At 36.9% G+C, this 14,441-nt stretch overlaps 1 protein-coding gene across 4 annotated transcripts in view; it reads right to left on the reverse strand.

The window, feature by feature from the left end:
• The window catches only part of LTBP1 (latent transforming growth factor beta binding protein 1), a 467,907-nt gene that overhangs the window by 18,585 nt on the left and 434,881 nt on the right, over positions 1-14,441 (reverse strand). For all 4 annotated transcript variants that reach the window (XM_020972349.2, XM_020972347.2, XM_020972348.2 and 1 more), the window contains 3 exons: positions 14,225-14,353; positions 13,407-13,547; positions 11,467-11,637 (listed from right to left, as the gene is read on the reverse strand). In XM_020972349.2, coding sequence (XP_020828008.1) covers positions 11,467-11,637; positions 13,407-13,547; positions 14,225-14,353 — 441 coding nt within the window. The remainder of the gene's footprint in view (positions 1-11,466; positions 11,638-13,406; positions 13,548-14,224; positions 14,354-14,441) is intronic.

Raw genomic sequence — 14,441 nt, forward strand, 5'->3', positions numbered from 1 at the left:
ATGAGACAATAGCTTCATCTACTCCTCAAAGTACATCACTACAACAAGAATTTAGAGTCCAGTAATGTTTGCTGTTCCTCCAGAATTGGCTTTCCAACAATTCACTTACTCAGTCATATGGACACTGGAGATTTGAGGTTTGGGAACCGAAGCTTTCCAAGACACTCCTCCAGAATTCTGTCTTCAACAGCTTAGCAGGAAATGAAAGAAACCATTTCCCCTCTATAAGGGATTTTTAAAAAATCATACTGACTCTGGAGAAAACAGCATTTCCCTTTCTTCTAGTATTTTTTAAATTAATTTTCATACCAAGAAGGGGATTTAACTTGTCTCTTTTTTTTTCTTTTTCAATTTAATATACCTGACTGAATCCCAAACAGCCAAGAAAAAAAATCTAGGTCACTTTTTCTTCTAAAGCATACACTCACCAACTTTAGGCCTAGTGTTCTTTAGTTCCTTTCTTTTTTTTTTAATTCCTCCTTTACCTAGCCTCTCTATCACTTAATCTCTCCTGTCCCTTTTATTTCTACATTTTTCAATTCCTTAAATATGATAATGTATGTAAAATATGATAACGTATGTCCCTTCTATTTCTACATTTTTCAGTTCCTTAAATATGATAATGTATGTAAAGTACTTGGAAGCTTGAAGCACTATTGCCATCCCTTAGGGATGCAGCACCCCCCGGAATATGAATACCCCCCTGAATAACTCTAGGCCCCACCCAAAAACTTTATTTTTAATAATTTTGATCATATTTATTTAATATGCAAAACAAGAAAAACAATACACTGCACTCATAAAAAAGCTGCAGTTTCTATGAGAAGAAAGATTAGTAGTTTGCACACTATGCAGAGACTTTGTACCTGCAGGTGTAGCTGCAACAACTGCTTCATGGATTTCCTTCTCCTTGAAAAGTATAAGCTACAAGGAGAAAATCAAGTGACTGAGTCTGGGAAGATAGAGAGACAAAGAGGAGGTATTCCTAAAGAGAGTGCATAGCCTGTCCTTTAGTGCACTGAAACTTTTAACAAATTTCAACTGTTTATAATAAATTTGTGTATGTATATTTATGGCAGTAAATGACAAAATAGATTAATAATATATAGTATTTATGAGTTACTAATTTTTTAAGTTGTTATCTGAGATTTTCCTCAACATGCCACAAATTTCCAAAAAATTCATTTAATTATTAATGACCAATCATGAATAACCAAACCATGCATGTGAAGCCCATGAATATCAAGGGATGACTATGTATAACTATCAGTTATTATTCAAATCAACAAGCATTTTAATGCTCACCATGTGGCAAGCACTGTGCTAGGTACAATGGACATACGTCAATAAATCAAGAAACAATTCTATGGCAGACTTCTGTTTAAGACATACATAGATAGATATAGAGATAGAGATAGAGATAGAGATAGAGATAGAGATAGAGATAGAGATAGAGATAGAGATAGAGATAGAGATAGAGGTAGAGGTAGAGGTAGAGGTAGAGGTAGAGTAGAGTAGAGGTAGAGGTAGAGGTAGAGGTAGAGGTATAGATATAGATATAGATATAGATATAGATATAGATATAGATATAGATATAGATATAGATATAGATATAGATATAGATATATATAGATATAGATATAGATATAGATATAGATATGGAGATAGAGATAGAGATAGAGATAGAGATAGAGATAGAGATATAGAGATAGAGATAGAGATAGAGATAGAGATAGAGATAGAGATATACACACATACACATATATATTGTATGTATGTATGTGTATATGTATATGTACATTTATACAAATGTACTTACATATGCACACATAAAATATATACATATATGTATATATAAAAGTATGTCAATGTGTTATCTCACAGATACTACAGGTCTCTCTTTTACTGTTGCATTAAAGGCTTGATAAGAATTCAAATGGAATGTTGGGGTAAAAGGGCAGTTTACATTAGGAGTTTAAAAAGTCGGCTGATAAAAGGGCTTATTGTACTTTTCCTTTTGGAGCCAGGGAGAAGGTGTGTGTTTCATCTCTGATCCACAAGAATCTATGAAGAATTGGTGAAGAATACAGAAAGGATGGAAGTGATAAGAGACTTATTCCTCATTGGAACTACTTTAATTCTGCTGTTAAGAGAGTTTTTTGAAGCATCTGTGAGAAATTGGCAGGTACACTGTATTTTGGACTTTCCTGTAATTGCTTAAGAGGAGAAGAGGCTTACTTGCTCCGTCACAGAACAACAGAAGATTCATTAGAGATGAGTTTTAAACTCGGGTCTTCTCGACTCCAAGCCAAGTACCCTTTCTATTCCCTGAGGCACTCAGGAAAAGAACTCTCATTTTTGTCTTTGGATCCTCAGCGCTTAGTAGAGTGCTAAATAAAGAGCTATGCCACAACCACCACCTCTCCTGATATATCCCCACCATGAATGTCCACGATAACAACGTACAAATCAAAGAGCAGATGCAGGTTTGGTCCATCCCTTGGCATCTTATTTTTTATTTATTTGGGAAGGATGCTTTTGCTTTACAGCTTTTTCTTTATCTGGCTTAGAGCTCAGGGCACCTCTTCTCTTTCCCCCTCAAGGTGAACTCAGAGGTGCTTGGCCATGGAGTTCATCCTGGAGAAGATTCAGGTGAATGTGCTTACACTCGCATGTTTTCTCACTCTTGATTTATTTAGTTGTAATTAAGGGTTGAGAAGCTCATAGGTTCTTCTCATGCCTAACTGTAACCTTCAATAAAGCCCAGGGAAAGGTAGCCTTATTTTTCTGACCCAACTTTCCAGAAGTATTTTTCTTACAAGTTGCTGTCTCTACTTTATGACCTAATATTCTATTTACATGTCCAGTTGTATAGTTTCTTCCACTGGTGAACCTTAGCCCTATTCAGCTTCCTTCTGCCCAACTATAGTACAAAGAACTTGAGAGCATTGCTTCCATAGTTAGAGGACCTGGACTCAAATTCTACTTAACATTTTTGCGCCTCACATTGCTTGTGTAAAATGAGGGCATGGATGTGATGGATTCTAAGATATATGAGCCTACGAAGGCCCCCCTCTGAGTTCATCGCTGATTCCAGAAGTAATAGGGAGCCACTGGAATTTATTGAGTAGTCAAGTAACTTGGTAACAAGTAACCCGTGCTTTAGGAAAACCACTTTGGTAACTGTTGTCAGATGAATTGGAGTAGGGAAAGATTTGAGGCAGGAAGACCACTTAGGAGGCTACTGCAATAGTTCAAATGACAGATAAGGGCCAGGACTTCAGTGGCGCTTTATTTTTTTTTTAAGTGGTGCTTTAAAGAAGGAAACATATGTGAATCATCAGTATAGGCAAGTTTCAACAAAGCCTGGGACCACCACAGATGTTTTTCCAATTGTAAGGAAGCATTTAGGAAACAAAACAGTTAATGTCTACATCCAAAGAAGCTCTTTGCTAAAGTTAACTCTCTATCTCTATCATCAATTAAGGTCATTAACAGTCTCCTTATCTCTAAATCCACTAGTTATCTTTTCGTCCTCCTACTTAATCTTTACATGGCATCTGACAAGGCAGATTTATCTCTTCCTTCTTGATAACCTCTTCTCCCCTGGCTCTTTCATATATTATCAGTTCAGTCAAACTAGATTACCTCCTCACCATCATCCATGCCTATCCCCTCCCCACGCCTTTATTCACATCATCACTTATACCTACAATTGATTCCTCCCTTCAGTCTCCATCTATTACTGTAAAGCTGAAGTCCTAATGTCTTTTCAGATTTCTTCAGGTAAAAGTCTTTCTTACCACCTCAAATTTCTCATGACACCTGGACCTTTCCCTACACTTATCTGGATCTCCCTTGTATCATAATTATTTGTGTTCTTGTCCTTCCCACCCCACCAATCAAATTATAGGGAATCTGAAAGAGGGCAAGAATAACATCTCTCTGTATCCCCAGAGTTCCCTGCATGTGGTAAGAATTTCACGAATACTTGTTGAATGTTTGCTTTGACAAGGCAAAAGCCTAGGCCTACTTCCTTATATAGGAACTGGGTTTCATGTGGATAAAGTCACATTTACTTTTTAATTCACTTCTGCATTTTCTTAGACAAACATTACTGCTTATGAAATATCAACGTTTTTCTTTTCCGTGTCATCAAATATATATTTTTAACAAACTAAGTGATAAGGTGATTTCAAATGTTTAGTTTTATCAATTTAGTATAGAATCCTTTAATTTGTGGATTTCTGTAACATCAGTGTTAAAAACTTTAGTTCCAATTACTCAGTTTGGGTAGTTTGTGAAAGGCAGACCACTCTGCACTTGTTTAAGCTAATCTTTAGTGGTTTGGGGAGAAATCCTGGATCAATTTTACTATGTTTTGAAATACTGATCATTATTCCATAGGGCAAAAAAAGTCACTTAAGAGCATGGAACTATGGGAGCAACAATACTCCATATTCTTTTTTTCCCTAACATGGCTTAATGGTCTAATTCTGTTTTATGAACATGAACACAACCATGCCAAATTGAACAGCCTTTTCTCAATCCTCATTTCTCCTCTTCCTCTCTGCATGTCTTGATACTGGTGATTACCCTCTCTCCTCCTCTATACACTTTTCTTTCTAGGTTTTCAGATCAACTCTCTCTTGGTTCTCCTACCTATCTCCTTTGCTGGATCCTCATTCTGATCACATCTTCTAACTGTAAGTGTCCTTCAGGTTTCTATCCTGGGTCCTCCTCTGTACCTATATACTAGCTCATTTGGTGACCTCATCAGCACCGAGGTACTTAATTACTATCACAGTGATGATGATTCTCAAACCTACCTATCCTACCCTAATATCTCTGCTCACATCCACCTGCCTTTCAGACATCTCAGACTGGATATCCAGTAGACATTTTAAACTCAACATAACCAAAACTGAATTCATTATCATTTCCCCTAAAGCCTTTCCCCCCTTATATTCTCTACTATGATAGAAGGCAACACCATCCTCATCCTTCCAGTACCCGAGACTTGCAACGTAGGAATCAGCCTTGACTCCTCACTACTGCTCACCCCTCATATCCAATCTGTTGCCAAGGTCTATTGATTTTAGCTCTGCAATATATTTCTAATATGCCCCCTTCTCTCCTCTGACAAGGCCACCACTCATCACTTCACTCCTGGCCTATTTCAATAACCTGCTGGTGGGTCTACCTGCCTCAATTCTCTCCCCACTCCAATCCATTCTCCATTCAGCTGCCAAAATGATTTTTCCAAAAGCACCAATGAAATCATGTCACTCCTCCCCCCATCCCACCCAATTCAATAAACTTCAGTGGCTCCCTATTGTCTCCCGGATCAAATACAAAATCCTCAATTTGGTATTTAAGTCCTTTATACCTGTTAGATAGGAGCCCTTTCCAATTTTCTTACACCTTACTCCTCATCATGTATTCTTTGATCCAGTGACAATGGCCTCCTTGCTGTTCCATGGACAAGAAGCTGTCTTGGATCTGGGCACTTTCTCTGGCTGTCTCTAATGCCTGGAATCTTCTCCCTCCTCATCTCTTCTTACTGGCTTCCTTCCCTTTCCTAACCCCTATTAATTCTAGTGCCTTCCCTCTATTATTTCCCACTTGTCCTTTATATAGCTTGCTTTGTACATATTTGTTTACTTGTTGTTTCCCCCATTAGACTGAGAGCTCCTTTGTATCCCTAGTCCTAAGCACAGTACTTGGCATGAAGTAGGCACTCAACAAACGTTTAATGACCATCTGATTGACCTTATGAAGTACAAGACCTCTTCTAGTACTACACAGAAATTTACCATTCTGAAGAATGGTGCATGTTTAGGAAGTGCTTTGACATCTTAGAATAAAAGGTGTTAAGAGAACTATCAGCATGGTAAGTATGAGCAGAAACTTTTATAGCGTACTGGTGTTCCATTAAAGCATATAAATAAAGACCTTTAGATTGCTGATCATTTCGTTATGTTATTTCCAGTCATTGGTTGCAAATTTCCCCCAAAGTTAACTACTGTATTATTTATGCTATTGGTACAGCTTTTGCTTTAATAACACAATACTTAATTCAATATTTCAAAGATCTGCAAAAAAAACCAGGGCTATCCTTCCACTGATGGAAATCACAAATTTATAACTCAGTAGAAGGTCTTTAAGAATTGTGGTTGAGGGGGGCAGCTAGGTGGTGCAGTGGATAGAGCACTGGCCCTGAAGTCAGGAGGACCTGAATTCAAATCCCTAGCCTCAGACCAAACACTTGACACTTACTAACTGTGTGACCCCAGGCAAGTCACTTAACCCCAATTTCCTAAAAAAAAAAAATTGTGGTTGAAAAATTTATCAGTCTGCTGAATCTTCAAGTTCAAATAAGCTAATCCTCAGATGATAAACATATAATTCTAGCTCACAAATGAAGGCTTTCCTGATTGAAACTTACTAAATATTGGAGACCGACAAAGCCTTCAAGAACCCAGAGTCATCTCCACATCACATTGAGATATCAGAATACAACTATAGAAGATTAGAGGCTTAAAGTAAAGGGCTTTAAAAATTAGTTTCTGAAAAATTCATTTTCTTCTGCTTTGACAGGGAGTGAAGCATGTTGTCACAAGAATTAGCTACTCTTCATATCTTCAGGATCAAAGAAGCTACATTAAAAATGGCCACCAAATCCATTTTAAGTACAATTATAAGTGAAGAGTTCATCTGCAAAAATGTCAGCTAGCAAAATGAAACAAAGGAACTCAGGAAGGTAAGAACATGGAAAAAAAAGTCAATACCTCAAATATGTAGGGTTTTCATGTACCAAGTATGGTTCCCTATATGTCTCACATCTGGTCTCAGATTGAAGGGAATAGGAAGGTAACATGAAATCTCAGGCCACTGAAATAGGATGACTCAAAAAATAAAGGGCTCCTAAACAACAGCATAAATAGTTTGTATTCTACTGTTACATAGCTTTCATATTGACAAGTCATTCAAAAGCAGTCCTTTACCCTATACCTGTTTTCCATTTACATGTATGATCAGAAGTCACCAAACTTTGGAGAATCCCATTTTAGTAGCAAATACAGTCAATTCTATCTCTGAATTTTTAATTTTTTTAGTGAGGGCAATTGGGGTTAAGTGACTTGCCCAGGGTCACACAGCTAGTGAGTGTTATATGTCTGAGGCCAGATTTGGACTCAGGTCCTCCTGACTCCAGGGCCAGTGCTCTACCCCCTGTGCTACCTAGCTGCCCCCCACCTATGCATTTTTAAGTGGTAGAATTAGTACCCATGACCTCTTGGACAACAGGAGAGAAAGTTTGCTCCTAAGCCACAGCTACATTTACACACTAAAAAACTGTGGACCTGGAACAATTTGCTCTTTGAATTTTCACCATGCTGTGTTATTATTGGTACCTAGCTGTTCCCTAATAAAGACAGCCACATACACCCAGGCACCACAAGAGAGAGGATTTGACATACATAGTTTTTTATATGGTGTCACTCTAATTGTCTGATTGCATGTTAAAGATAAAATAATTATGATAATATACCACATGAAAAATTAAGCTATGTATGAAATCTGTTAAAAAATGAGTATCAGAAAACAGTCAACTAGATTTTAAGATTCATGACCATATCCAATTTCTGTGATTAAAAGTCACACATAAAACATCACATAATGAAAATAGCAGTAAGAATACTTTTTGGCAAAGTAAAGTTCAGCTGGTAGAGACTGGGCAGAAGCAGACATTTTAATGGTGAGAGAATTTGTTTCTGAATTTTCTCTTTCCCTCAACATTTTCAGATATTACTGATTATATGGAGGCATCACAAGATCCCTGGATGTGTCATAACTCTGGGAAGCATGTCAACATTTTGAGCTTACTGAGCATACTGCAACAAAAACTTTACTAAATCATTAGTATGTAAAGAAATATATCTCTTGACAGATCTGATCCTTGTCCTTCAGAACAAGTGACATACAGTGCCTAGCACATATACTGCAACAAAAACTTTACTAAATCATTAGTATGTAAAGAAATATATCTCTTGACAGATCTGATCCTTGTCCTTCAGAACAAGTGACATACAGTGCCTAGCACATATACTGCAACAAAAACTTTACTAAATCATTGGTATGTAAAGAAATATATCTCTTGACAGATCTGATCCTTGTCCTTCAGAACAAGTGACATACAGTGCCTAGCACATACTAGTCACTTAATTAATGGTTGTTGATTGATCAGTCTGGTTGAAAGATTAATCCCTTTCACAGATTCTAATTTGGGAAATTATTATAGTGGTTTGGGATAAATATTCTGGAGAGTGAGGATGGTGACTTGAAGCCATTCCAGAGTTATAACATCAGAAGACCTGGTTGCAAAACCCTAGATCTTTCACTTTATGATGAGGGGCAAGTTACTTGAGAAGTAGGGTGTGTGTGTGTGTGTGTGTGTGTGTGTGTGTGTGTGTGTGTGTACACACACATGTGTATGCATGCATGTATATGTGCTTTATTTATAGTATCTAAGAATGAAAGAATTTCAGATTTGGAATGAATGTCAGTAGCTGTTGGTTGTACACTGTTTCTATCTCTGAAAAGTAGTTATCCATCCACCTTTTGCTTGAAGAGCTTCAGTGAAGGGGAAGTCACTATCTCCTAAAGTAGCCCATTCCCCTTAAGGATAGCTCTAATTGTTATTAAATTTTCCCTTAAATTAAGTAAACCTGCCTGTCCGCATCTCCCTCCCACTGCTCCTAGTTTCTGTGGCCAAGAAGAACAAGTCTAATCTCTTTTCCAAGTGGCAGCCACCTGAGTACCTGAACACAACTCTCATGCTCCTTCCTCCTCTTTTTCTCGCCACCACAAGCCTTCTGAAAGCTAAGTTCCTTTGACCAATCTTCATATGACAAGAACTCCAAGACTTTCACCAGCATGCTTTCTCTTCGCTGCCTAGGCTCCAGCTTATCAATGTTTTTTTTCTTGAAATGTGGCATTCAGAATTGAACTAAATACTCCAGATGTGTTCTGGTCAGAGAGTTGTATAGTATGACTATTAACACTTTATTTCCTGGATACTATGCCTCTCTGAAAACTAAGATCACATTAAAAAAATTGGGGGGGGGCAGAGGGAAATTTGACATGTTACACTATTCCAAATAGAATAATAGCACATACCTCCCATAGTGTTGTGAGGATAAAAATAAGATATTTGTAATGCATTTTGTAAGCCTTGAAGCACTATATAAATGCTAGCTATTGTTATGATTGTTAAATCACATTAGTTTAGAGTTGTTTCTAAAGTGAGAAGTAGAAACTACAAAATAATTTTAAAAATATATTTTAAGAAGGATTGTTAAATGTATTTTGATGGCCACTAATTCTATGACAGTAGATTTATTAGGGCATTTTCTTCTTTAAAGTAATCCTATCCCAGTATCAATTTTGAGAAAAGAAATAAGAAAACTATTTCCCATAAATTAACTCTTCCCCAAAATTTTCTGCTTTGTAAAAACTTTAAATTGGACAATAAAATGATCATCTAAGGTCTACATAGCAGTTGACAAAAAAAAAATATGGACAACTCTGAAAAACAACAATTTTATCATTTCACAAAAGAGAATGATAGGAAGTCTTAGATGAAAGCAGCAATTTGCTCAAAGACTAAAGCATAGTATTTTCTTATAAAGAAGTAGCAAATAACACCCAGCCAGTTACTACTGTCAGATGTGATAAGAGGGAAATACCAATAAGCACTCACATTTCACCCTATTTTGCTAGGTCTTTTTTCTTCCAGCTTCCCTTTTTAATCTTCTCTTGAGTTCCCTCTTACTTCTGGACAATTAATAAGAAGTTTGTTCAGTAATAAAGTTGGGGAAACAAGCACTGATCAGGCCCAGACAGGTTCCTTTAATAAAGTGTTCCAAATTCCAACCCTAGAGAAGACATCAGGGCAGGGAACAAGGCCTATAATACTCGGCTCTTTCTTCCCCCCTGGATCTAATCAAAAATCAGAAAGAAAACATTATACTTCCTATTCAATTACAAGTTAACTTCACACGCTCTTATTTCCCTAATTTCTGTTTTCTTTTCCTTGATCACAAACATACTGGCCTCAACTGAAAAGTCTCTAATGTAATCAATCACAGAGCAGTTTCAGTCAACCAATCAACAAACATTAAGAGCCTACTTTTGCTGGCATTAGGTATAGAAGATACAAAGACGAAAGCAAAATATTCCCTGTCCTCAAGGAACTTACATTCTATCATAAAAGATGATATGTTCATCTAAAGGTATATACAGAATACATAAGAAATAAATACCGGATAATTTTTCTTGTGTGTGGGAGTGGAGTGACATTAGCAGCTGTGGGGACTCAGGAAAGGCTTCCTTCAGAGGAGTACTGAGGAAAACTAGGCTTTAGAAGATATAGAGATAAGGAGGGGGTACATTCCAGTTAGAGGGAACTGTTATTGCAAAGGCACAGAGACTGATTTCCTCTCTAAGCAGTATTCATCAGGAGAAGGAGAAATTGCTGAAGGAATATATGATAGCATCATGGACTCAGAACTGAAAGGGACCTTAGTAAGCAAACAGCTCAACACCTTGATTTTAAATCTGAGGGCACTGAGGACCAGATAAAAACAATGACAGTGCAAGGCTGTCCTGCTAATAAGGGACAGAGTCACAACTCAAACCCAGGTCTTCTGGTTCCAAATCCAGAATAATAATAATACACTTCTTACATATGTATACAGAAATATCGGTTAAAATTATTTTTGTCATAGGTTGTTGTATTCCTTGGGGGAAAAGTCTCCATTGTTAGAAGAGAGGCAGACAGGCAGACAGACAGAAAGACAGAGAGAGAGAGAGAAAGAAAATGAGAATCTGAGAGTTAAGAGTTTTGCAGAGATTAATAGTAGTGTGGTAATTCGTGTGAAAAATCTTCTACAGAAGATTCTTGGGAGGATATGTACAAGAATTGCACAAGAGAAGAACCATAAATGGATTACAATCTACACTGGTGGAAGAAAAATCCAAATTCAGGTCACAGATACACAGCACTGGAGTATGCTGTGGTGCTTTACACAGCTCCATTATTACCCCATCTCCCCTGCAAACAAAATTTCTGGGGAAAGGTGAAATACTTATGCAAATAAATGAAATGATAATCTTTTCACCACTTGGAAGCTACTCCACAACAGCACAGAAGACAACCTACAAAGGTAGCTAGCTGGTAATATGTTTCAAAAGGTGCTCTGGCTAAGTTTTTAAAAATATCTTGATGATTGTATTTCAACATAGTTTGTTTCTTCTGTAATCCTATGTATTTTATTTTACACACTTAAAAACACAATTCTGAGAAGAGGTCCCTAGGCTTTACCAGATTGCCAAACAGGTCCAAGACACACAAAAAAGATTAAGAACCTCCAGATTAAGTGAACTGAAAAGGACCTTCCATACCTGAATCCTTCATAGGGCAGAGCGCACATTGCATGCCCCAGGCCTCTCCATACAAACAGCAACATTCAGTGTAAGTTGTCTGCTTCCCAACCAGTGGTCGGCTACAAACATACTCATCACTCAGGTGTTCCCAACAAAGATCCTGGTAGACGTCAGTTTCTTCTGTTTGTTCTGAAAGGGGAGACACAGTCATATAATTATATCATGGTTACACTGTTGTTCCTATTTCATAAGCATCCGTTAACATGATATTACAAGTCAACAGTTCTCAAAGTATTACAGATAATCTATAAGTATTCATCTCTACCCCCAACCTATTCTCACTCCAATTAGCCCCACATCTCTCACTGTCTCAAGGACATATTCTGATGAAATAGATCACTACCTTAAATTCAGTATGACAAACATGGAAGTCCTTCTTTCTTTCCAAATAAATTAGGTGTTCTTAACCCAGGTCGGGGAAAGTGAGAGGGAGAACTTGGATGAAAAAAGGTTACATTTTAGTTTTCATTAAACTCTACCTGAAATTTAACATTTCCTTCAATTATTTAAAAACAATATTCTGAGAGGGGGTACATAAGTTTCATTAGACTGCCAAAGGTATCCAAGACACAAAAAAGGTTAAGAACTCCTGGACTAAACTTTCTTAGGATCAAAGGACTTAAAACTGGGAGGTTTAGTTGGAAAGAAAACAATCCTGTATTTATTACATTGAACTGGATTGAGATATATTTGTCACACTGAACTGAAAGAAGTCTAGTCCAAGCCTATAATTTTTGAGATGGGGTTCTGAAGGCCCAGAGGGGTAGAGTGACTTGCTCAAAGTCACTCTGGACTCCTTTTAAGTAGAAAAGCTGGGATTTTAGCCCAGTGTTTTTCTACTCTTCCTTTTCCTATAGGCAGCTACAACAGCAACACTGTCTTGTCTGTCCCTCATTTTAGAGGTTGGGTATCTTCCTCTTTGCCTCCCACATACATTCTAGTCCAAAGACTGAAACATTTATAAGAAACATCTCTTGGAGTCTTCCTCTTGTTTCCTGATCAACAAAACAAGAGAGTTGACTTAGATAACTGCTACACTTTCCTCCAGAAAGCTAAACCACTTCTTAGAGTTCCCAATTCTAATGTTTCTTTCATTCCACATTATTTCGGAAAACCAAAGTAGTACACCAAATATGCCTACTGTTCAATCATCAATTTCTTTAACTCTTTCCAGTGGTTCCTTGCAACCCAGTGTATCAAGGTTAAAACTTAACTCATATCCCATAGAAGGGTCTCTAATACCTTGCCTACCTGTTTAGCTATACTGTGTTTTGCAGTGTGACCACTCACTCCTTCTAATATAGCCAGTTAAGTCTATCTGCTATATGTAAAATACGAATCTCCCTCTTCCCACTTTGGACCTTTAAGTTTTCCCTTAGGCCTAGGAGATTTCCTCCCTTCCACTCTGTTTTTCCATTTTCTTGTTGCATTTTTTGCTGTTCCATTGTTTGTAATTTTCTTCAGTGTGTTTATGACATTAAGTATCCTAGACAATAGTGATCATTCCCTGGAAATTTTCTGTTGCTTTATTACTTGAATTACACACCAGGGGTATTCTAAGTGACTTACTTCACTCTCTTGTTCTATCTGTTCATTTAAAAAATGTAAGTGAATACAACGCCACAACTCCAACCAGGATAACCTGTGTTATAATTCCTTGAATACAGAACCTAAATCAAGCACCATTCAGGTCCTGGTTGCCCACCTTGATGAAAAATGTATCTAAATACCTTGTATATTCATATGTACTTTCTGATAGGATGTAACCTCCTAGAGAGAAGGGATTTTTCACTGTTTGTATTTATATCTACAGATCCTAGCAAAGCACAGTGTCTGACACATAGTAAGTAGTTAATAAATGTCTACGAAATGATTGCTATATCAATAGAAGATCATACCGTTTGAATCTGTTGGCCTTATGCACCTCTTTTCTGTAGAGTCCAAAACCATCGGATGGGTACAGAAACAGTTATACGATCCTTCAGTATTAATGCACTGACCATCAATACAACTGTTTGGGTCCTGACATTCATCCATATCTTAAATTTAAAAAAAATCAAGGAAGATCATATGTGATACATTGCTTATGAGGGACAACACTCCTGACTGGCTTTTTTCATATAATTGTAAGGCAGTACTAAAGTAGAACAACTCTTACTTCAAAATTCTGCATTCTAAAACCAAACCAAACCAAAAAGAAATAAAATTCTACCTTCTCTTCCATGAAACAATGAAGAGTCTGACGTCACTGAACCAGAAAACAAAATATCTTTGGCCATGATATTCTTTAAAAATCAAGGCAAAAACTCTTGTGAGTGTGGGTTCAAAACTGCTTTCTTTTACTATGTTTCTCCGGCTAATTTATGTGGTTTTCTTCTTAAACAGAAAAATTCTGAATCAGTGTTAAAAAAAAATGACTAATTCATACAGTACAAATGATGAAACAGGAGTTTGCACATACTATAGAAACATTTCAGTTGCACCAGTGGCCTGAAATATAATTCTATATTGAGTATTGACTCTCTGACATATGTGTAGAATTAATAATGAGTTTAAAAAAAAGTTTCTTTCAAGCAAGAGATGCATAAAATATTTTGAGTTTTTCTAGCACTTTATTTGGAGGGTAGAAGGGGAGATGAAAATCAGTTTTTACTGCATGGCCCTACATATTTAATTTTTCCATATTTTTTATAACATATGCTGCAATAAGACTTACCAAAACACTGTAGTTTAACTGGATCATAATATGTGCCTTGCTTACAGTAGCATTCATAGCCAGGCTGGGTGTTCAAACAAAAGCCATTTTTGCAGATTTCTTGTCCAAAAAGTTGACATTCATCTGCATCTATAGACAAAATAACCTAGAAGTTTATGATAATGAATTTATGATCATACACACTTTCATTATCTATTAGTTTAAAAGAAAGGAATAA

Source organism: Phascolarctos cinereus, unplaced genomic scaffold (assembly GCF_003287225.1).
Source record: "Phascolarctos cinereus isolate Bilbo 61053 unplaced genomic scaffold, phaCin_HiC Scaffold_2;HRSCAF=192, whole genome shotgun sequence".
Taxonomy (NCBI): domain Eukaryota; kingdom Metazoa; phylum Chordata; class Mammalia; order Diprotodontia; family Phascolarctidae; genus Phascolarctos; species Phascolarctos cinereus.